This window comes from Chrysemys picta, chromosome 1 (genome assembly GCF_011386835.1).
Source record: "Chrysemys picta bellii isolate R12L10 chromosome 1, ASM1138683v2, whole genome shotgun sequence".
Classification (NCBI taxonomy): domain Eukaryota; kingdom Metazoa; phylum Chordata; order Testudines; family Emydidae; genus Chrysemys; species Chrysemys picta.
The window spans coordinates 307556960-307581962 of record NC_088791.1 but is presented as its reverse complement, the minus strand read 5'-3'; the positions used below and the strand labels follow the sequence as shown (position 1 = coordinate 307581962).

Genomic DNA, 25003 nt, shown 5'->3' with positions numbered 1-25003 from the left:
TCAGAATAGTACCTTTTTATACACAAGAATTTGCATCTCTTTCCATTTCCATTCTTCCTCCAGTATTTTTATCTGCTAGATAGCTTTCAAATGGATGCTGTTGTCACTAATAGTAAACAAAGAAAAATGGACTTCTTTTGTTGGTGGGATAAAACTCAGTGCCTAAGAGGCTAGGGGATGGTAGGAACCCCTTTGACTTCGGTGGAGAGAATGTCAAGAAGCCTTTCACCCTTAACCTCCTTCTGTCCTGGTAGATGCTGTTTGACTAGGGAATCAGATGGGGGAGCATGTTTGCACCTGTACAGAGATGCAAGGGATTATGGGAGCTTGAGAATTAGGAGCCTTTCCATATGCAATTATACAAATGGCTGCTGAGAAGAAGGGAAGGATGTCTTGAGGTTGAGGTGTCCTGCCTTAATATTTCTTAATGTTCTGCTTAAATGTATTTTTTGTCTTATAGATCTAAAAGTTTGGTACAAAAAATATGTATTCCAGTAGACTAATTTTAAAAAGTGATTTTTTTTAATGTTATAAACAGATGGAAAATGGGGTTTAGACTGGAATTTTGACACAATCTTTACTATGGCCTAAATAACACTACATGGCATTTTGTATGTTGTGATGAAATTATTAACCAAGCTTTGTCCATTTTACCTGAAGAATTTGTAATTTTGAATTGTATTGTATTGTAAACTGTCAAAAGCCAAACAGTGTGGGCCATGAGGCACTGCCACAATACATAGAATAATATCTCCAATTAAAAAGCTTTTGTTGAACCCACTGCTTGAGATGATGTTCCTAGTATTGCTTTTTGGCCCCATGGCTGTAGATACTGACCCATTCATTTCTTAGGTGTTGGTTTTATGTTTAAAATCCTCTTTAGGGTCCCAGTCCTGCAAGTACTTAGATGTGAAATTAACTTTATGCATGTGAGTAGTCAGTCTTGCTATTTAAAATTAATGTAAAGCACAGTACCAGCATTTAAGTTTATTAAGTATCTCCCAACACAATAAATTGTGTCCTGAACTGCCCTTTATGTAAAGCCCTGTTATAAGTAATTTCTTATTCTCCTGCTTCATGCATGTAAAACTTAGAACAGACTCTGGTCATCTTCGGTCAGTTATTGTTTTGAGGAGTTGGGTACTTAAAATGTATTTGCCTTCAAAAATCATTAGTGAAACTGAAAATTGATGGACATGGTTTCCAAATTTGATGTGGATTCAGCCTGTTAGGGTATGGTGCCCCCTCTAGCCAACACTCAGAGTAGTATTAGACTTATTGAGTCCTCAGTTGAGGGGGAAGCTGCTGCAATGCAGGACCAAAGGGAGCTGGTGGTTTGGAAGTACATTGTGTGTGGATCTTTAAAATATTTTTTCTCCCTCCCCTGTTTTCTCCTCCTCAGTTCTCACGATCAGCAAACAAATGAAATTTTAGTCAGTCTCATTACAAACAACACACTTACCCTCTCTCTCGGGTTCATTTTATTCAGTATGAATATTGTTTTTTATCTGTTTCCTTTATTAAAGCAATGCAGTAGAGGAGCAAAATGATATATCCTACCTCTCTTTACAGGAATGGTTCTTAGGAAAAGCGTTATATGATGAAGAATCTACAATAATACATCATTATGCCTTTGCTGAAAATCCTACAGTCTTTAAATTTCCAGATTTTGCTGCTGGCTGGGCACTTAGTATTCCGCTTGTAAACAAGTAAGAATTTAATTTGTAATCTTTTCTAAAATTGTTTTATTAATAGTTAATTAGTTCATGTTTGTAAAGTGCTTTGAGGATATAAAAACCTATATAAACACTAAGCAATATTATTTTAAGGAGTTATAACTGAGCACAGATTAGTGTTTTACATAAAATTTAAAATACTACTATTTCTTATAAAATGTCTTCCCTCCTCATCCCACATACCAAAACACACAAATGAAGCTTTGCAAACACAAATTATAATAATAGTTAAAATTTCATAAATACATATGTGCAGAAATATATTTTTGCATTTAACTTTGTCTCTTTGTTATACACTTTGATTTTACATACCATGTGAAGTTTAAAGTCTTATGCGCCTTCATGCAGTAAAAGTATATATTCATAAATGGAAAATGTTTAAATATTACAAATGGGAGCACAAATAAGAAGAAAAAGTTTAGATTAGTGAGCAAGGGGCTGATCATTAAGCAGCTGAAAGCACAAAATTGTCTCCTTGAATGTTAAAAATATGATGTCAAGTATCAGAGGGGTAGCCGTGTTAGTCTGAATCTGTAAAAAGCAACAGAGGGTCCTGTGGCACCTTTGAGACTAACAGAAGTACTGGGAGCATAAGCTTTCGTGAGTAAGAACCTCACTTCTTCAAAAATATGATGCTAGATTGCAGGGCCTCTCCTATTGAAGACTTTCTTCTTGGGCAGGAAAAATTGACACTGAGCGGTATATTCTAAGAACTAGTACTCACAGCAGCAGGCTATGTCCAGATGTTTGCTTTCCATTTCAGATTATCTTATATAAACATTTTCTGGTTCTAATAAATCCAGAAGTGTGATTTTTTTTTTTTTTTTGCAGGAGACAGTCAAGAAGCCCCCCTCCCCTCCCCCCCCCCCCCGCCAAACGACTCCCCACGTCTCAAATTCCTGATGAATTAGCTTAATTTTTTAAAGTGTGGAAGGAGGGTTATATAGTAAAATAACACTGCAAAAGTTGTTATTTAAAGAATTCGTTCATTTGTAGCCTATTTTGGAATCCTATCTGCTAAATTCCTGCAACTCGTGTAAACAGCTCATTATCAAGAAGCCCCTAGAAAATGGTTTGACATTTCATAGACATAAATAAAATCTCAAGTTTGTTTGTTTAAAAAAATCAGTTGCTGTCTCCATTACATTACTCTTGTTCTTACTTTATGAAGTAAGTAAATTTCATTATGTTTATTGTACAGGCTTGCAAACAAGCTGAAAAGTGAACCACTTAAGTCAGACTTTACAATAGATTTAAAACATGAGGTAAGCCATGTTCTATTCCTGTGAAACATGTAAGAAAATAACCCTGTCATTTTCTGTTTAAATGCTGATAAATTGAAGCCTAAATAATGTAGACTCTTTCAGGTTGTTAAAATATTTGAACTTTCTGGACTGTATATTTGTTTGCCTTCCTTTTCAGTGTTATAATATGTAGAATTGTAAAAGTTCTATTGTTACAAAATGTAGATGGTACTGCAAGTAAAGCTGAATTTGTATCATGTGATAGTGTACAAGAAGGCATCACTTTTTGGAAGTTTGCTATAGAAAAAAGGAAGAGGTTCCCAGCTCATCAAATAGAAAAGTTTGCATTTTGAGTCTCCTCTTCTATACCCATTAAGGACTGTCTCAGATATCAAACTGCCTCACTGACATTGAATTTCAACCTAGATTAAACTGTTATGATGGTTGTTGGAAGCAGGAAGCATTTTGAGAGGCCTGCTTGTGGCTTGTGTGTGTGTATTATTCAGGCAGTACAGCTAATGCTAGTCAAATAGATTTGGGAACTTGTGGAAGTGTGTGTGTGTGTGGGGGGGGGGAATGGAAATCCATCACCGTTTTCTGAGAAAAGAAGTTTATATTTGGATGGTGGTCAAGAGTCATTACCACCATTTCTGGTTTATCCAGAAAGTCCCTCTATTTCTCTCTGATGCAGACCTTCCTGGGGCAATCCTGCTTTGCCACACCCACACTAGGGGTATGTCTATACTTACCTCCGGGTCCAGCAATCTATCTTCTGGGACTGATTTATCACATCTTGTCTAGACGCGATAAATCGATCCCGGAAGTGCTCGCCGTCAATGCCGGTACTCCTGCTCCGCGAGAGGAGTACGCGGAGTCGACGGGGGAGCCTGCCTGCCGCGTGTGGGCCCGCGGTAAGTTCGAACTAAAACACGTAGCTGAAGTTGCGTATCTTAGTTCAAAGTGGGGGGTTAGTGTGGACCAGCCCTAGGTTACTGTAACACACACTAATTGACCCCAAGGCTGTAACAATTGAAATGGTAAACTCTCGCTTGCTTCTTCAAATAGAAGTAAAGGGCTGGTTACATACATCCTCCATAAATTACACTGGCTGCCAATAAATCAAAGGATACAATCTAATATCTTTAATATTGGTATTATAGAGTCTAAATTATGAAGATGTTAAATATATGATCTTAGTTTACAATCCTGCCCTCATGAATCCCCTCATTCATTAATCCCAATACGTTTAGATTTCAGTGAAGACTGGAAAAGCTGGAGATATAAGGGAGATGTGACAGAAGAGTGATTACCACGTTCTTCTATTTTGCTTTATCATTGTTGAGGGGGAAAGGAATTGTATTATGCTCATGTACCTTCAGTAAGGTAGAATCCAAGTGACATCATTTGCCTTAAGTGCTTTTATTTCACCTTTATGTCTATTAGGTCTAGCTGCTGCCCATTCATTAGTCTTCTTCCTAATATTGTCTACATTCACTACTCTGCTGTGGCTTTCCAGATGGAACACAGTCTGTCTTACAGATATGACTTTTTTTGTCATTAAGCACACATACTGTGTTCATTTATGGTTTTCTGCAAGAAGGCCTTTTAGAACGGCATTCCATAAAATACCTTTCATTTTCAGTGTGAATCTTAGAATGCTGTTTTATCCTCCACATTCAGTGGAGCCCCACGCTTTATTTACTGCACACTTAGCCTATGCTGTGCTGAATACAAAATTATTGATTTTCTCCTGGGTGTTTCTGTGGCGCTCTCACCATAATATCTGAGGGTGTCACAAACATTAAAGAGTTTGTTTTCACAACATTTCTGTGAGATTAGGTGATATTGTCCCCATTAGAATTACTATCCCAATTTTACATCTGGGGAACTGAGGCACAGTGAGATTAAGGTCCAAGTGCTCACTAATTTTTGGAGACCAACTTGAGAAACCTAGGTCCTTATTTTTCAGTGTACTTAGCCTTTTTATAGCACTTCATATGTTCAAAGCAAGCTTCCAGCCAACTTCAGTTGGAGTTGAGTGTTCACCAATTCTACAAATCTGAAGAACACACTTTTAGTGACCAGCAATGAATATGTTGGTTTAAGTGACTTGCTGCTTGCAGCCCCCCCAGATGTCAGGAAGAGTATTTGCAGGGAAATTCTGCTATCCCCCTGCATTCCCAGGATAGAGCATTATTCAGTGCAGATAGTATATTAGGAGAATTTAGCTGTCAAAAGTCTCTATTGAGTATATGCAAACTGAGGGTTGTTGTGGGTTTTTTGTTGTTTTGTTTGTTTTGTTTTTTAGGTTTTATAACTTGGCCAAATTTGTGAGACTTTTCATGGGGATGGCCAAAATCAAGTCCTTGCTTCAAAACATGGAGTTGCTGGAGCTTCTCAATGAAGTAGTTCAGAGTCAGAGTTTAAGGCCAGAAGGGATCATCAAATCATCTAGTCCAGGGGACTCAAACTCAATTTACCTTGGGCTAGTGCCAGTCCTCAAATCCTCCCAGCAGGCCAGTAATGTCACTGAAGATGGTGTTCAGAAAAGAAAACATTTATATTGTATTTTTTATTTCAAATTTCTCAGAAATAATAAAACTGTCATACAACTTTATACAATTCTTTGCCTGCCAGAGAGTTTTTAATGTTTGCCACACACCTGGCAATGCTTCAGTTCTGACAGTTTGTTGATGTTTGGCCTCAGTGACTGAGCAGTTGAAACCTTCAGGATTGCAGCAAGGTATGCATCAGATAGTTGTGTTTGGTATTTTGACTTGTTTATATTCATTGTGGAAAAAAGTGATGCTACCTCCATGGCTGACTCTGGCTGGCAACTAATGATGCTACCTCCCTGGCTGACTCTGCTCGGCAACTAGTGATGGTATCTCTATCCCTCTCCCCAGCCAATAGGGGGGCGGCGAATGCAGCAGACATTGCCAGCAGCGTGGCTGCATGCGTCTCTCCTCCACAGGCTGCAGTGGGGAGGTTCTCGGACCGCAGATGGCCCGTGGGACTTTGAGACCCCTGATTTAGTCTGACCTCCTGTGTATTTCAGGACACCAACATCACCCTCACAACTGACAACAACTGAAACTAGACCAAAGTATTACAGCCTACAGGAGACTATGTGCCACAGGCAGAGAATAAGAGGGACTGAGGGGCACAGTACCCGAGGCCCCCCGTAATGGCAGGGAAATGAGTAAGTGAGAGAGACCCAGATAATCCTGACAAGTGACCTGCACCCACATGTTGCAGAGAAAGGTGAAAACCCTACAAGGTCACTGTTAATCTGATCTCGGGGGAAATTCCTTCCTGACCCCACATATGGCAATCAGTTATACTGTGAGCATGTGAGCAAAGAAAGAATTGGAAAGAATTTTATAAATTATAACAGAACATATTTCCCCCTCCTTTTGTTCTCTGAAACATTTTAGCTGAAACTTTCAAAAAGGAGGGAGGGAAGGAATCAGCCTGATGCAGACATCCAGCATAGAAAATTTCATCTCAGTTAGTTGAGGTTAACAGCAACTGAAAACAGGGACTTAAAATGGGAAATGTCAAGTAACCTTAATTAGAGGTGGTGCTAACAGCTCCACATATAATAATTTACAACATGGAGTATAATTAATTCAAGATAGGTGGAGACAAGATGAACCTTTGTCTTTACTTCAGACTTTGTCCTTGTATTACTTTCTCTTTCTTTAACAACGTTTGCTAGCATTCTGGTAATCTTTCAGTTTACAATAGACAAAAGGATCTTTCAGTACTTCCATGGTTGTTTAGTGTTCATTTTTGAGTATTTGAAATTATCATCAGAGAACAGGTCTTTTTAAAATCTATTTATTGTTGACATTAAAACAAACAGAATTAAGCATTCCATATCACCAAAATTAATTGCAAAGAACAACACAAAAAATAAAGTTTATCTTATATTTAAGAGTAGGTGCGGATAAATGTATTCAGTCCCCTTCCTTTCTCCTGTACCCTCGCTTTTTTTTTCTTATATATTTACACTTGTTTTGGCAATTTGGAGTGCCTGGAGCTATTTTTAAAAATTTCAAGTTATGGCAGAGAATATTTTTAAGTGAAAATTGTGCTTTGATTTTAAAATCAAAATGCAAAGTTAAATAAATGAGTTAATTCATATACACAGTCTCTACAGAATCCTCTTTATTTCTCTGTTTCTTCTGTAATGTTTTATTAATTTGCTTTATAACAATGATTTCTGGGTATATTATGAAAATTGTTGTTTAATTCCACTACTCATTACTACTTATGTTGTATATTTTGATAGATTGCATTATATATTTGGCAGAAAGGCAATGGACCACATCTTACTCCAGTGCCTGAGTTTTGTACGGATGACTTGAACTCATATAAGGCTGTTCACTGTGCCACAATGTTCAGTAACTTCCTACCAGTTTGCGTAAGTATCATATTTTAAATTATACTTACTTGCTAGAGAAAGCATTGTTATTACAAAGGCTGAAACTTTACTTACAAAAAATCTCAGGGACCTGGAGAAAATATTTTTACCAAATTAAGGGGGGAAAATATAACATTTGGGGTACCATTCTCCTACTGTCTCTTACACACTCAGACCTCTATTACACATTGTATTTCCTGATAGACATGATTGATCTATCTAAGGCACTCATGTTCCCCCATTACCAGAGTATCTGAGCACTTCAGAATCTTTAATGTATTTGCCTCACAACATCCCTGTGAGCAAGGTAAGTGCTATTTTACCCATTTTATGAATGGAAAAGTGAGGCAGAGAGATGTTAAGTGACTTGCCCAACATCACATAGGAAGTCTGTTAGACACTGGTCTTCCAGATCCCACACTAACACTCTAACCACTGGATTGTTCTTCCTCTCTGTTAACTGGATAGTTCCATATCATGTACCCTTCAATAGAATTGAAAACACAAGACCTAGTAAGATTATTACCTGTCCTCATTTTTATTTATCCAGAAGCTATTTGATGAAAGTATTGCATGCACTATTTAATTCTGTGGCCTTGTGACCTTTTTTTTTAAATGTAAAGTGATGTCATTGCTGTTATATCCCTGATATAACGCTGTCCTTGGGAGCCAAAAAATCTTGCCGTGTTATAGGTGAAACTGCATTATATCAAACTTGCTTTGATCCGCCAGAGTGCGCAGGCCCGGCCCCCCCGAAGCACTGCTTTACCGTGTTATATCCAAATTCATGTTATATCGGGTCACGTTATATCAGCGTAGAGGTGTAATTCTACTCCTTTTACCTAGCCCATTTAACTATGTTGAATAGTTTATTGTAACTTATTGGTGTTCTGCCATGGTAAGTGATATGTTTTCAGTTTTCTTTTTAGAATCCTTAGAACTATCAGTGTAGGTCAGTGGCTAGAGCAGTGCACCATGTTCTGAGGAGTCCTGGGTTGTATTCTCAGCTCTGCTGCTGGCCTGCAGAGTGGCCTTGGGCAAGTCACTTCACTTGCTGTGCCACTGTTTCCCTGTCTGTAAATGGGAATAACGATACTTACATCCTTTGTAAAGCACTTTGAGATCTACGGCTTATTCATTATATAAGAATTAGATAGTGAGGGTATTAATTTGAATGTAGTGCACTAAGGTAGGTTCACAAACCCTTGTGTTCCCCTTGCCTCCAGGCCCCACCCCCCGCAGCTCCCATTGGCCAGCAACGGGGAACCACGGCCAATGGGATCTTCGGGAGAGGTATCTGGAGGCGCAGCAAGGGCAGTGCACATGGAGCCTTCCACCTCTACCCCACCTTCTCCAGGGGCTGCAGCGCTTCCTGGAGCAGCGCAGGGACAGGGCAGGCAGGCAGGGAGCCTGCCCTAGCCCTGGTGCGTGCCGCTGCCACCCCGGAGCCACTTTAGATAAATGGTGCCAGGCCAGAGCCCAAACCCCTCCTGCACCCCTTCCCCCAACTCCCTGCCCTAAGCCCCCTGCTTGCACCTCGCACCCCTCCTGCACCCCTGCCCTGATCCCCCTGCCACACCCCTCCTGCACCCCAACTCCCTGCCCTGAGCATCCTCGTACACCCCGCACCCCTCCTGCACCCCCACCCCCTGCCCTGAGCTCCCTGCTGCACCCTGCACCCCTGTGCACCCCAACCCCTGCCCTGAGCTCCTTCCTGCACCCCGAGCCCCCTCATACATCCCGCACCCCTTCTCCGCCCCAATCCATTGTCCTGAGCCCCTTTCTGCACACCGCACCCCCTCCTACATTCCGCACCCCAATGCCTTGTCCCGGCCCTGCATACAATTTCCTCACCCAGATGTGGCCCTCTGCCCAAAAAGTTTGCCTACCCCTGTGATAAAATGTGGTCCTTGAGGACTGTCCTACTCTGAGAAGATAGCACAGAGCTTGCATCCCATGATAACGGGGGACCTAATGTGGCATTAAACCATCTTTGTGACCTCCAGAGTCCTAAGGCCTGTCTATGTAATGGCAGCTTCCTACAGCTGTCCTATAGGCTGCAGCCCTCAATGCTCCCCAGCCCAGCATGCCCCCTATGCCAATACTTCTGCGGTAGTCCTTGCAAGGCAGCTTTATGTCTGTCTTCCACAGTTCGTGTGTTGGAAGAATCCTCTCCCAAGCATATCCAGTGCATTTAGGGATCCTTTACATTGCTCTGGCCCTTCTACCAGTATATAAAGGGGCTGGAGCTGGGTGATGTTCTCACCTTGTCTGTTTGAGCAGAACAATAGGAGTCTGAAAACCAGTCTTACTTTACCCAGCACCTCTCTTGACTCACTGTGAGACTTTGGGCAAGTCCTTTAACCTCTCTGTCCCTTAGTTTCACTGTCTGGAAATAGAGTCAATAATAATCAATTTTCTATATAAAGCACTTGGATTCTCTCAGTACAAAGGTGCTGTACAATTACAAAGTAGTATTAGTAAGGCATTTTTAAATTAAAATACTCAATGGAAAAGAAAACAATCGTACTACCATATTATTTAATGGCTGGTGAGATAAAATCCTGACTTCCACCTCAGAACTCATTACTTTCAGATAGCTTTTCACCACAAATCTCCACTTCAGTGATTTCTTCTTTCCCTCTGGCATGTGATCATTTAAAAACAAATACAAATAGTGAAAAATTCCAAAGCACCTAAAACAAAATATCATAACAAAGAAAAAAAGTACGAAAGCAATATTTTTATGGCTTTTCTTGTACTGTTCTTTGTCAGTGTTTGTCTAATTTAGATTTTAAATTCTTGGAGACGGTGTGCTTTAAAGTGCTTTGCACACCAATAACTATACAAATGTGTTAATTATTGTCTCTGTGTCAATGAATGCAGCATAACTTTATGAATATTGCTTACACCAAAACAGTTTTTTCTGATATGTAATCCTTTTTAAATTTCTGCTTCCCAACATCCTGCAGTTTCTGCATCCTATATTACAACAATTATTTTGTTAAAATGTCACTTGTTTGTATCAGTGTTAGTACATGAAGTCCTCCTATTCATTTTCTTTCTTAATGATTTGTATTTCTGGCTCCAACTATAATACTACATCATTTGAAAACAATCATTGGACAATGTTATTTCAATCATTTGCAAATACTGGTGCCATATCTTGACAGGTAGAAAATGTATTTTGAACTGTACTACTTAGCACTGTACACTATGCTGCTTCATACACTATACAATGCAAAGGTATTTTCTGTTTTATTTCCAAAACATACATGTGTACACAATGTAACGTTAAAAGCAGTGCCTGCAATTACAACATTCATTTTTCCATTTCCTTATAGGGAGACCCAGTGAAGAAAGAGGATATCTTTGTTGCTGTAAAAACATGCCGAAAATTTCACAGAGACCGAAGTAAGTTCTCAATTTTTCAAGACTGAAGCTGTATGTTAATTAAATTAACTTAATAGTTAATCAACAAGCTAACATACTAGGATAATTGTTTGTAGTTCTTATAACTAAATGTTTGTGAAATCTCCAGAGAAATATAAAAGCTGAATAGTTCCAGTTTTCAGAATTTAACAAGATCCCCCAAATTGACCCACCTTAATCCGTTTATAATCCGCTCAACTTTTTCATGACTTAAAAATGCCAAGTTTAAAAGTATTCCTTCAATCCCAAGTGGCCCAAACAAATGCACTGTACTCCCTTATTTCTCCCTGAATGTCAGGGAGCCTTCACACTGTTGGTATTCAGGGAACATTTAGAATGCCATCATTATAAATTATTGTGGCTATATGGAAACTTAACTATTTGCTGAGGAAAGAATTACATAGTGTTGCATTCTTATCCAAACTGTTTCTACTTCATGTTACTATATTTAGGTTAAAATTATCATCATTCTATGAAAAAAAATAACTACTTGGAAAAAATTACCTAACATGAATTATCTTGCATTCTTATCCAAACTACCTTCTTCCTTTCATATTAATGGCTTCAGATTAAGTAAAAATATATTTCATTTGTATACAAGAGTGTCTTATAAAAAAAACTTCATTCAAATAAACCAACGATTCCAAATAAACTCTATGTAATAACTTGGGAAGCAGCAATCTTGGTTAGCTATCTGCTCCCCACCTCCACCCCCCCAAATAACAGGGTTTTATCAAGCTCATTACTAGATGATCTATTTAGGTTCCAGCCAAATAGCTGATACAGGGAGGATCAAATCACGTTCAGGTTGAAGCTAATTAAGGTAGCCTGCCTAAATTATTAGTTGTTAGGTAATAACCAGTATTTTCTACCCCCAACATAGGGTTACATGAAACAGTCCAGTACAATTCAGGATGACACAACTTAATATGTGAGTGACAAATTTAGGTGTAAATAACATGATTTGTCAGGATTAAACATACAGCTCCTAACCCATGAAATATATGTATGTGAGATCTTTTAGACGACAAAGTTGTTTAACCTAGGGCTGTCTCAGGTATTTGAGGAACTGCTCTGTAGGGGTTGTTTTTAAATAGGTTCTATGGGTTCTATCCACACACTTCTGTACTCTTATATGCGCTACCAGCCATCTGCTGGAGTTAAAAACAAGTGCAAGAATTCTATGGTAGACACATCCTTCTGGTAATAAAAAATATGAGAAAAGAAAACAAAACCAAAGAGACGGATACTTATGCAGGATGGTTGTCACAATTCTTGTGGTTTCATTCAGCCTCAAGAATCTGGTACATGGTTGAAAAGATTAGCCAAGGGTCCTACTGGCTTTGATGTTTAATGTTGACACATTTGCTGGCTGCCTAGAGGTTACTTGCTTGAAGATGCTGAATCTTAAATGTTGCATGTTGCTGGACTCCTACCCATTGGTGGGCTTGCTGGGACAATGGAGGAAGCACAGGTCTCTTCGTTAGGCATTCTGTAACCAGATGCTAGCAGCCATTGCAGGCAAGCAAGCCAGAAGCCAGTAGCAGGTCATCTTCCTAATGTTCAGTTTTTGAAGCTGGTGGTTTGGCTGGTCCTGCCCTCCCGCTCCCCCTGTTCCCTTCTCTTCCCCTCCCCCCCCCGCCCCCGCTTTGGAACTCCTCTCAGGAGCTTCTCTCCTGTTCTGAGGCCATTGGCATTACCTAGTAGGGGCAGGTTAGGTCACCTTTATGCAAACAAAGTGCCTCCCCATTCTAGTAATTTCAAGTTCAGGAAAGTCCATAGATCCAAAATATACTCAGTGACTTGGTCAGCAAGTTTAGGTGTATTTTGAAACATTTGAGGTCAAAGGTCAGTCTACAGGCATTATTCGACTATCCTAAAAAGCCCTGACTCAAAAATAATTTTTAAAAAGTTTGAAATAAAATCATAGGAATACACCAATCATACATTTACTCAGCCATGAGGGGGATGGTTTCTGTTTACAGACATTCTTATAACTTAACCTTTATATTTTGATTCTCAGCCCCATAACTTTCAAATAGTATCTTGTTGACCCACACAATCTGTGTGAAAGGTTGGACTTCAACTCAGTCAGAGTAAAAAAGTCTTTTGCTCCTAAAATCACAGTTTTGGGGTTCAGGTTTTTTAATGCAAGTCTGTGTGCCTCACACCTTGTGTGTTAGGTAAAGTTTATTGATGTTGCTGATTTGTTATTCTATCAGAAAGCATTATGTGACTATAGTAATTGTTACTGTAGGCATGTATTCTATAGTAAAACAGTATATTTATTAAAAAGAAGAGTTTAAATTTTAGATGCTAGATTTTCTCCCAGTTAGTCTTTCTTTCTCTTTTTTTCTTACTGTATGAGGTTGACCTCCCAGGAATTAAGACAGGGGCACAAAAGTTATGCATGGTGAATTATTCTTTGAGAAGACCATAATGGGGGGTTGAATAAGAGGGAACTGTGAAGTGCAATTCATATTATATGAAGAAAGGACAGAAGTGGTGAAGGGAGCACCCAGTATTCAATATTTACCATTTGAGCACAAATTATTTTAATAGTTTAGGGTGATATGGCTGGGTTTCCAGCTCCACAGTCTGTTCCTGGGACTCTAATCCCTGCTCCACCATGGTCTTCTCTGGTGCCATCCCCACTGTCTTCCAGTCTGATCACAAGACCATGCATGTTCAGAAATATGTTGTGGAGGACAGTGGCTTCTCTAAGGGTGATAGTAAGGACCCAGACAAACTCCTTGTAGAAGGGGCTTGTAGAGGGGCAGTTGTCAGACTTGCCATTGCCATTCTTAGTCTTGTGGTAGAGGGTTTTCAGTACTTGATGCACTCCCTGCATTGCACGCCAGTCTGGTGCATGCCAGCTCGACCACCTGCTTTGAGATTGTGTCTTTACTCACACCAGAAGTTAACTAAAACCTCTGGTTTGCTCCTCTGGCAGACTAGCAGTACACTGGGTGGGTGGGCATTTTGCTGTTCGGCAGAGCTGGGTTGAGCCGCATAGAAACTGGACCAGGCTGCATTAAACGCTGAGCAAGGGTATATAAATGGCAGGTAGCTTCTGGTGGATAAGGGGTAAATAGGAAGTGATTAAGTAAAGGGACACAGAAGATAAAAGTACATGAAATTGTAGGAATGGCATTGGTGGTCTATCGAAACAGAAGCCCCGGTACCTGTGCAGTTGCTACCTCCACATTCCAAAGTGAGTGGGTAGTGGTGTGACTCACAGCTCAATGTGGGCTTTGCAACATACTTCCTAGCTGAGGATGCCAGCAGAGGTTCAACACATGCCTAGACGTGTGTTTAAAGGCTTTGAGTATGGATGGTAGAGGGGCCTGAGAAACAACATGTGGCAAGCCTTCAATGCTTTAGTGTAGACATAACCCTTAGCAATAGGGAAACCAGGGAGTAAAACCCGTATCTCCTGACTTCCAAGTCCAGTGCTTTAACCAGTGGATGACAGCGTTCCCTCTCTGTTACCTATCTACCACTCATTCTGTTCTAGTCCTGGATGCTCTCGTGAGAAGAGATTCCTAAACATTCTGAATAATATAATTGTTTTCTTATGTGGACAAGGATCCCACGAGCATCAAGGGTGAAACTATTACACTTGCTTTATTTATAAATTTTAAAAATAGTATATTTATTACTAGTGGTTTTGGTGGTGATTACAAATGATGGCTAAGGATAAAATCAAGTGTTGTTTCAGAGTAGCAGCCGTGTTAGTCTGTATCCGCAAAAAGAACAGAAATTTCAGCCATGATTTGGTCTCTGTGCAAGAATACACTCTTCAACTTGGCCATGCTCTGCTCTTACTTATGTATCAAGGCTTTATGCCCTATTTTTTTCAGAATAAAATCTATTTTATTTAGTTTATTTTTTAAGACTTTGTGTTCTACTTAATCAAGACATGCTTCTGGTCTCCTAGAGATTGGTTATCTGTAACATACACCTTTTGGCAAAAGGAAATCGACTATCATATACTGTAAATGGAGTTGACTGAAGAACTGCATCCATGTTTACTTTCCCACCTCACTGATGATTAAAAAAAAATAGCTACTATATTAGAGCTAAAAAAAAAAGGGAATCGAAGGCTTTAAAGGCTGGAAGACATGAATGCACGGTATAAACATCCTTCAGGGAACACATGTTGAAGACGGAGGAAAATTCTTGAACTTTCCTCACAGCTTCCAGTGTTCCACAGTGAAGGATAATGTCACCCAAGAATGTGAAAGATTAATGGATGCCAGCTTCAGAAAGCTCCTTTTTCCCAGTAAGTCATTTTTTTATTATATGCCAAAAGCTACATTTATGCAACATTAAGGCTGCAAATTTAATTACATGTAAGTGAGGTCATTTAAAATTAAGAATTTACCACAACTTTAACTCTCCCTCTTGCATGTATGCATTTTATGATCACATTAAAAGAATAAAATGTGCATCCAAGGCTTTAGAAAGAGGTGCAATTCAAATATAAACCAGGAGCACACAGTTGAGTTGCCATAGATATCATCCAAAGGGCAATATTACAAATCTGCTTAAGAACTTTTGGTAAAGATGTGCATTTATAGTTAGAATAAAGTACACTTCCTTTGTATTCATTGCGATATAATGCAATATTATGCAATGTGGAGTGATCAAGTAGTGAAAGTCGCTTTGAAATATGTTATGTACAAGGAAGCAGACTTAAGGTGATGGGAACTTCCTGTGTTCAGTGCAATTCAAATCTCAACCTTAATATTGTATTGACATAATTTTTTGCATATATTTACTTTTGGGGGTTTGCTGCAATTTGCAACAAAATAAAAACACATTTAAAGAAGTGCTCCAAAATATTTTTTAAAACAGTATCTTCTAGAGCAGAATGTTACTGCTGTGGAATCATATCTTCTACAGATCTTAAAGTTTTGTTCACCAGTTCACACCATTCTTAAACAACAGTTATCTTTTTGTTCACCTTAATCCTTAAATTGATTATTATTCAGGCAAGAATAAATGACTCTTGTAACTACTTATGTGAATCGTGCATAGTACAGGAAAGCAAACATCCAAATCAAGTACGATCTTTCTTTCTTTATGAAGAATCCACTGAGCTGTCATATTGTAATATTTCTATGCCACACAGTTCACATTTTCTGATCAGCCATGAACCATCCAGTTCTTCCAACAATTAATGTTCTTCCAACAATTATTAATAGTTTTCTTGCACTGTTGGGGTGCACTGGCAGAAGTGTGGGGTGCAGAAAGGTTGGAGTACAGGGACTTGGGGTGTACTGGCACTGTTGAGGCTGCAAGGGCTTGGGGTGCATTGGCGGAGCTGGAGGTGCACAGGGGGGTTGAGGTACACTGGCAGAGCTGGGGTATGCCAAACCTCTTGCTTTCCCTCACTGAAGCCCAAAACCCCTCTACTCCTATTTTCCCCATTCCCCCACCTTCTACTATCCCTCCCCTTCCAGGAAACATTCACATGTCTATTTTTTCCCCCAAAATTACTTGGATTACATTCCCCCCAAAATAAAATTGCCACCCATTACTCACAAATTGTAGAAACCTTCCCCTATTCAGTTCAAAATTCCTTTTTGTCATAGGTTAGAATAGATGCATTCACTGAAGGATGAATTCACAGCCAGCCAGGGGACTGTTCGTTCATCCAGTCATTAATACCTCTTAGTTTAACAGTACCAGCAAAAGGAAACCATGTGGGGGTTTTTTGGGGGGAAGAAGTTGTAACTCGGGAATTCCTTGGTCAAATGATCCCAAATTTGGATCACTAATGCTGCCCCGCAACCACATGAGGCTCACCAAATTACAAAGGAATCTGATTAACCATTCATATTTTAAAGCACTTACAAGAGTTGAACTTCTGAGCATTCAAATGGCAGGAATGGAAACCCTCAGGCCGTTTTACTGTATTGTCACATGAGCAGTGTTAAAATGTACAATTTCCTAAAATACTGTTCTCAACTTGAGTCCCACCAAAGATGTAGTGGGTGTCATGCACTATCTTGGATAAAACTCAACAGACCTGGACCATTTGATCCACAGCACATTAATAAGTTGATCTCTAGCTCTGGGCAAAAAAAACCCCAAACATCTACAATTTTTTTTAAATGTTAATTTTGTCAGGGCTTATATCTCTGGAAACCCTGGCTCAAATGACTCCAGATGATTAACCCTACCCTATACCCTCCTGAGGCACACCAAATTTTAAAGAAAATCTGACTAAGCGTGTCAGTTTTAGAGGAGTTAGAAAGGTATATCTTTAAATAGATGTCATGATGCAAACTTAACTATAGTGGCACTCCTGCACCACTATAATAATTGTTACCACAGCATTATAAACAAAATTTAACACAGATGTAAAGAATATGCCTGGTCAGCATTTATTTAAACATCTTGTACAAAGGTGTTGGATTACATCCTTCATACAGTATGAATGAAAATACACTCATATTTTATGAGAGATTTTATTTTTATGTAAAACTCACCCAACCACTTGTAGCTTGTCTTTCACAGAACTATAAAGCTGCCTCTCCTAACTACTGTAGTACTGAAAAGAACAACATAAGTGTTAGGATCATGATGCCTTATTTAGAGGCAGCATTTTCATTACCATGCCACTGAATATATCAGCTACCAGGCATCCAACTGTTATGGGTTTGATTTAGATTATAACACGAGATGTCAAATAACATAGGTTTAATCAATTTATGAGTAAAAGACAAAACAAACAGAGTAATACAGAAAGGAAGGCCAATATGCTGTCAAGCAATCTGGGACACCACAATGCAGCTGGTCAGCTGTCTCAAAGTTAGGCACCTAACGCCTCTGGGATGTTTTCAATAAACAGAGGATTTCACAATTTCTTTGCATTACTTTAAATCTAATACATCTTTCTCATCTATCTTCTTTGACGTGTTTTCAAAGTCAAAGTGATGCCTATAATGGTCTGTACCTGGTAGATGGGGCATATTTTGTAAAACACACATTTCACACTCTTTACACAAACCCTGCACATAATCAGGACAGAGATTTGCAACAATTTCTTATCTTTGTTTTGAACATTTATGATAAATAAAGGGGAGGGAGGTAGCTCCCTTTTATGGACACCCAGCCAGACAGTTAGCTATAAAATCCCTCTTAGTAGCTGTTCTCTACTTGCTTTACCTGTAAATGGTTAAAAAGTCTCGCTGCTATGCATAGGTAAAAGGAATTGAGTGGGCACCTGGCCAAAAGAGCCAGTGGGAAGGCTAGAACTTTTAAAAATTGAAACAAGATTCCCCTTTTGCCTGTCTCTGTTGTTCTCCCAGAGAGAGGGGGACAGAGCAGCGATGCTGTAAGAAGCTTTGGGCCAGGTATGAAAAATCCTCTGTATCATACCTAGAAAAACTACTCATTTGAAACCCCAGATATGTAAGTAGATCAGGGAATGTCTAGGAAGACGTGACTAGGTTATCTCTTTTATTTCTTTATTTACATTCCTGGTTAATAACTCTGTTTTGAGAGAACTCAGTTTTACAAATTTTCAGTATAATTCCATTCGTTATACGTGGAGCTATTCCTGCAGCATAAGCAATATATGTAACTAAAACTTTCCAAGCAGTGTGTTTCTACTTTGCCTTTGGCCTCACTGAAAAGCACTCTGGTTTAATTTGGTCAGTACAGCCATTTAAATAAACGGTAGCTACTTATGTTTCTAAATTAGCTGTTACCAATCAAGAAAGAGATCTTGGCGGTTTATCATGGATAATTCTCTGAAAACATCCACTCAATGTGCATTGCAGTGAAAAAAGCTAACAATTTTAGGAACCATTAGGAAAGGGATAGAAAATAAGATAGTAAATATCATAATGCCACTATATAAATCTATGGTATGCCCACACCTTGAATATTGCATGCAGTTCTGGTTGCCCCATCTCAAAAAGGTATATTAGAATAGGAAAAGGTACAGAGAATGGCAACAAAAATGATTAAGGGTATGGAACAGCTTCCCTCTGAGGAGAAATTAAAAAGACACGGACTTTTCAGCTTGGAAAAGAGATAACTAAGGGGGCGGAGAGAATATGATAAAGGTCTATAAAATCATGAATGGTGTGGAAAAAGTGAATAAGGAAGTGTTATTTTCTTCTTCACATAGCACAAGAACAAGTGGTCACCCAATGAAATTAATAGTCAGTAGGTTTAAAACAAACAAAAGGACATACTTCTTTACACACTGCACAGTAAACCTGTGGAACTCATTGCCAGGGAATGTTGTGAAGGCCAAAATTATCACTGGATTAAAAAAATAATTAGGTAAGTTAATGGAGGATAGGTCTATGAATGGCTATTAGGCAAGAAGGTCAGGCATACAACCCCATGGTGTGAGTGTCGCTAGCCTCTGACTGCCAGATGCTGCAAGTGTACAACAGGGCACGAATCACTCAATAATTGCCCTGTTCATTGGCTCTGAAGCACCTTGGCATTGGCCACTGTTGGAAGACAGGATACTGAGCTAGATGGACCATTGGTCTGACCTAGTATGGCCATTCTTATGTTTCAATACGACTAATTATTTTTCAGTACCGATTGTAAAGCAGACCTGGGAAGGTGAGGCTACCCTTGTTGAATATTATAGTGATTATGCAGAGACCTCCATTCCTACTATAGATTTAGGAGTACCTAATACTGAAAGAGGTAAGCTTCTAATATTATCTTTACAGAAAGTTTCATTGTACGAGTATGATAAGTTTTCAAGGTGAAATGTCTATTCAGTGTATAGTAAGTTATGCTGAAGTGTTACATTTTTGTAGCACAGTCCTTTGGAAGTAAAAATAAACTAAATATTCTTCTTACTAATCACACAAAACAAGAGATGGGTGGAGAATACAGTTCCTTTGGACAGAATCATTTTCTTATGATCTGGTGCCTCACTACTATGGATATGGGCACAGTAAAAATGCCTGAGTGGACAGTTTTCTGTTTGTTGAAATGTTTCCTTCTGCCATCACTATTCTATCAATCTTGTTGATATTAAGGTTGTTGCAGTAGCAGGTCAGAGTGATACATTCATAACAGAAGACCTTATATGATGCCAACTGGTTGCTGTAGCATGAAGCACTTACAAGATGGTTTCAGAGTAATATGTGCCTACATCTAGTATGCCTGTGTTTTTAAACATTGAAACTAAATGGAAAAATCAAACAGTATTTTGTCTGAGCACGTAACATAGTAGTTTAAAGTAATAATTTAAGGTGCCCTTGAACAGAAAAAAGCCTTCGATACTATGGCTTCAGTGGTTTGTTCATTCTCATTTTATTGCCTTCTTTCACACACTTCACTTGGTGTATTTCTTTTCAATGGATAGCATAGAACTGGAAACATTTGCTGTAAATCCATTTTTATTATGTTAATGGATTAAAAAAAAAAAGTACAGATAAATAGAGTTTCTCAATGCCAGGAGGGAAAAAAGCGAAGCTTTTAACCAAAAATATTCTGCTGTGTGTCAAAAAGTGTTTTTGTTGAAAAAATCCCAACTATAATACCTCAATCTTATTTGTTTGTTTTTTTATTACAAGACGCATTAATAGTGTTAATTGCTTCTGAAATATCTCTCTTGAACACAAGTGATTTTTAGTGTTAGTGATTTACTGTTTGATCTTCCTGGAAGACATTTTTAGCTTTAACTAAGCTTGTATGACACTTTATTTCTCTTGCCATTTTGATTCTCACTTACCAGCTATAAAACACTGCTTTTTATTAAATTCTAAAGCTTTTGCTTTGGGGAAGCTATCAGGAGCCATGATTTAATCAGAGTTAATGCCTATACCTTTGATTATTCCATTGATTGGTTGTGTCTACTCAAGTCTTAACAAAACAAATCTAATTATATACTGACCTGGTACATTGTAAAGTTTAATTTATGGGTATGAATAATACTTGTATAGCATATTTCACGCATAGCCCTCAAAGCATTTTACAAAGGAAGTAATTACATTATCCCCATTTTATGGATGGGGAAACAGAAGTGAGTTGGTTTGGCCCTGGTCACCCAGCAGGCCAGTGGTAGACCAGGGAATAGAACCCAAGTCTCTGGAATCATAGTGTAGTGCCCTGCTCAGTAGGCCATGTTGCCTCATAGAAAGCAGCCTATTGTGGAATCACATCCAAATCAAAAGCACTCTCTACAATACAAATTGAAATTTGGATCCTCAGCTCCTTTGCCACTTTGCCATTATCTGCACAAACATGTTTCAACACTTCGGTCAACACTGTATTATCCAGTAAAATGTATAATTCAGATTAATTTACAAATAATTGTACACACACACACACTCTCTCTCTCTCTCTCTCTCTCTCTCAAAAACAATGTACAGTATGTTCTTTCTCTTATTCCTCCCCTTTTTAGGTCATTGCGGGAAGACTTTTGCCATTTTGGAAAGATTTTTAAATCACAGTTCTTCCAAAACACCATGGTTAGTCATTGTGGATGATGACACCTTAATAAGGTACGAATTACAGTATTTCAGAAATGCTCTTAATTTGTATTAATAAGAGTTTTAGAAATATTTATTTATTTTGATTTATACTCCAGTAAATAGGAGCACTATCTTTTGCTCCATATATTCCTGGGCTACTTTTAAAAATAAAGTTTACTCTTATAAAATCTCCTATAACAAATAATTTATACACATAATAATGTGTCACTACTTTGAATATGTGATAGTCATATATTGCAATCTGTTGATACAAGAGCATATAAGGCATTAACTGGTTGTGACTAACTTTAAGTTAACACATTTTCTAATACAGTTCATTTTCCTGATGTGGAGCAGATCCCAGAGGATGAGGGCTCCAAACCCATTCTTAGTTCTAACAGCCAACCATACCTATGTCTAGGGCTTGGCTTTGTTAGAAAATTGTCATGTTCGAACACAATCTAATTTTCTAAAAAAGAAACTCCCTAGAAATGTTTACTGTCTCTTTCAAAGTAGATTAGTAAATTATATTTTATTATTGCTTTCAAAGAAATAGCAAGTTGGTAATTTGAACAGTCATGGAAAAGCAGAAAAATAAGCATTTACTGCTTTACATTCAACACATTTTGAAGGGGAGTTGGTGTTGCAGAACTCACATGGAGTAATGGTGATCCCGCAGTGACAAATGAGGAATAAATTAGAGCTGTTGGGAATTTCCTGTTTCGTTGGAAAATACAAATTGTCGAACCCCAAGTGTTTTGCAGAAACACCTTGGGTTCAACAACATTTTATTGAATCACAGGCAGGCTTCTATCAGAACCCTGTCTGGTTCCTGGGGCTGCTGGGGAGCCTGGGGCTACCCCAGAACCAGGACTCCAGGGTTTGTAGCTCGGGCGCAGCCCTGCCCTGCAACCTGCTCCAAAAATCCCAGCGCTTCCAGGATCTGCAGCTGTGGGGCAACATGTCTCAGGGCTTCCAGGCCGCCATGAAGCTGGGAGCCTAGAAGTCCTGGGACCCAGGCTCTAACAGGGCTCAGCTCCCAACTTGATAGAGGGAGCCTCAGGCTCTAGGGGCTTCCAGGTTCAGTGCCATGGAGTCAGGAGCCTGGAAGTCCTGGTACGGACTGCCCCAAGAGTTTAGGGAGCCAGCTGGCCCAGCAGTCTGGAAGCTCTGCAGCCCCAGCCCAAGAAGTCTGCATGGTGGGTCTGCCCAGGAGCTACTGACTGTAGAAGGCCCAGCAACTACTAATTGAAAAATTGATGCAATTGTTGTCAGTTTCATCTCTCCTGTTCAATGGTGGAGAGTAGTAAAACTGACAAGAATTATGTCAGTTTCACGCAGCATTTGCCAAGATCAGAGGAAGCATTTTTTTGTTCAGAAACACCATGTTTTCAAATAAAAATTTTCAGACTCCCCAGTTAAAGGTAATTGTGAAATTAGACTGAAACCAGATTTCAAAATATCAAAAATTCCCATGAACTAAAAATTCCAACTTTTGGACAGTTCATGCCTAACTAACTGAAGTTTAGCAAGTAGCAGGATCAGTGTGCTGTTACTAAGGCTATGTTTATGTCAGGGAGGTCACGGAAGTCATAGAATCCGTGATTTCCAGAGGCCTCCCTGACATTCTCTGCTTCAGCCTCAGGGGCCAAGGGACTGGAGCTGGCAGCCAGCGGGGCCCCAGGAGGGTTCCAGCGACAGGTGACAGCCTCCTCATGAGGCCCCCTGCAAGGTTCCAGCAACAGGCAACAGCCTTCAGAGGGGGCCCTTCTCAGGGTTCCAGCAACGGGCGACAGCCTTGCACGGGGGGCGCCTTGGGCGACCGGGTGGGGGTGTCCCATTTTCTCTTTGGGAAATATGGTGATCCTGCAGCTTCCAGCTGCTGCGGGCACAGGGGGAACTCCACAGCTCCCAGTTACCACATTGGCAGGGGAAACCATGGAGCCGCAGCAGCAAAAGTCACAAAAAGGTCACGGCTTCTGTGAATTTTTGTTTATTGCCCGTGACCTATCCGTGACTTTTACTAAAAATAACCATGACCAAAATCTTAGCCTTAGCTATTACCTTTCAAAAAAGAAATCCAGGACAAGTTTGAACCAATTAAGAAGCATGACTCAATAGTCATTAAAACTGGATTTGATACATGTGACAGAAAATTGGATCAGCATGTTGAAAGATGGCGAATCGGTAACAGTTGGCACTTGTTGAGATAGAAAATGAACTTAAATTGCTTCTGTGACACTGAGATATAAGAGAACAGGACTGTGACGGGTTGGATCACAGAAACCCCCTTGGGAGCTGCCAGCCAATGTGCCAAGACTACTTCTATTACTGTTTTCCCTGCCAGCTCAGGACTCCAGCACTCTGTCATGCTGAGCCAGACACTCCCGTCTGCTCCAGCACAGACCCAGGGCCTGAATTACTTGCCCCAAAGTTGCAGGTTTACCCGAAAACAGCTCACAGAAGTGTGCTTGTCTTTAGCACTCAGATGCCCGACTCCCAATGGGGTCTAAACCCAAATAAATCCGTTTTACCCTGCATAAAGCTTATGCAGGGTAAACTCATAAATTGTTCGCCCTCTATAACACTGATAGACAGATATGCACAGTTGTTTGCTCCTCCAGGTATTAATACATACTCTGAGTTAATTAATAAGTAAAAAGTTATTTTATTAAATACCAAAAGTAGGATTTAAGTAGTTCCCAGTAGTAACAGACAGAACAAAGTAAGTCACCAAGCAAAATAAAATAAAATTCGCAAATCTAAATATAGATAATCTCATCCTCAGAGATGCTTCAGTAAGTTTTTTTCTCAGACTGGACACCTTCCAGGCCTGGGCACAATTCTTTCCCCTGGTACAGCTCTTGTTCCAGCTCAGGTAGCTAGGGGATTCTTCATGATGGCTCCTCTCTCCCCCTTTGTTCTGTTCCACCCCTTTATATATCTTTTGCGTAAGGTGGGAAACCTTTGTCCCTCTGGGTTTCCACCCCCCTCACTGGAAAAGCACCAGGTTAAAGATGGATTCCAGTTCAGGTGACATGATCACATGTCACTGCAAGACTTCATTACCCACTTGCCAGCACACACATATATAGGAAGACTCGCAGGTAAAACGCAGCCATCTGTAGACAATGGTCCTGGTTAATGGGAGTCATCAAGATTCCAAACCACCATTAATGGCCCACACTTTGCATAATTACAATAGCCCCTCAGAGTTATATTTTATATTTCTAGTTTTAGATACAAGAGTGGTACATTTATACAAATAGGATGATCACACTCAGTAGTTTATAAGCTTTGTAATGATACCTTACAAGAGACCCATATCCCAGTTACATTATATTCACTTATCATGTTTTTATAAAACCATATAGACTGCAACGTCACAAGGACAAGGTAATTAGATATCAGCAACATGGGCCCCTGAACATGAAGAAAAAGAGGTCAAGACTGTAACAACGTTCTTAAGGTTAAATCGTATGACAAAAGAGGAATTTGCGGAGGGCTAACTATAGGAAATAAGAGTTTGTTACAGCTGAATTTACCAGTTACCATACAAGGAAAATGAGACATTCTATAGACTCTGTATAGGAAAGAGAAATACATGGATTATAAAAATAACAAGATTGCTATAACCTAGTGATGAGAATTGAAAATCAGAAAAAATAAATTTGTCACAGCCCCAATAAGAAT

At 39.4% G+C, this 25003-nt stretch overlaps 1 protein-coding gene across 11 annotated transcripts in view; it reads left to right on the top strand.

The window, feature by feature from the left end:
* The window catches only part of B3GLCT (beta 3-glucosyltransferase), a 127587-nt gene that overhangs the window by 82833 nt on the left and 19751 nt on the right, over positions 1–25003 (top strand). For 9 of the 11 annotated variants that reach the window (XM_042842825.2, XM_065581355.1, XM_065581354.1 and 6 more), the window contains 6 exons: positions 1573–1709; positions 2938–3001; positions 7278–7409; positions 10754–10823; positions 19416–19529; positions 21241–21340. In XM_042842825.2, coding sequence (XP_042698759.2) covers positions 1573–1709; positions 2938–3001; positions 7278–7409; positions 10754–10823; positions 19416–19529; positions 21241–21340 — 617 coding nt within the window. The remainder of the gene's footprint in view (positions 1–1572; positions 1710–2937; positions 3002–7277; positions 7410–10753; positions 10824–19415; positions 19530–21240; positions 21341–25003) is intronic. The other 2 variants (XM_065581353.1, XM_065581356.1) reach the window with 2 other exon arrangements.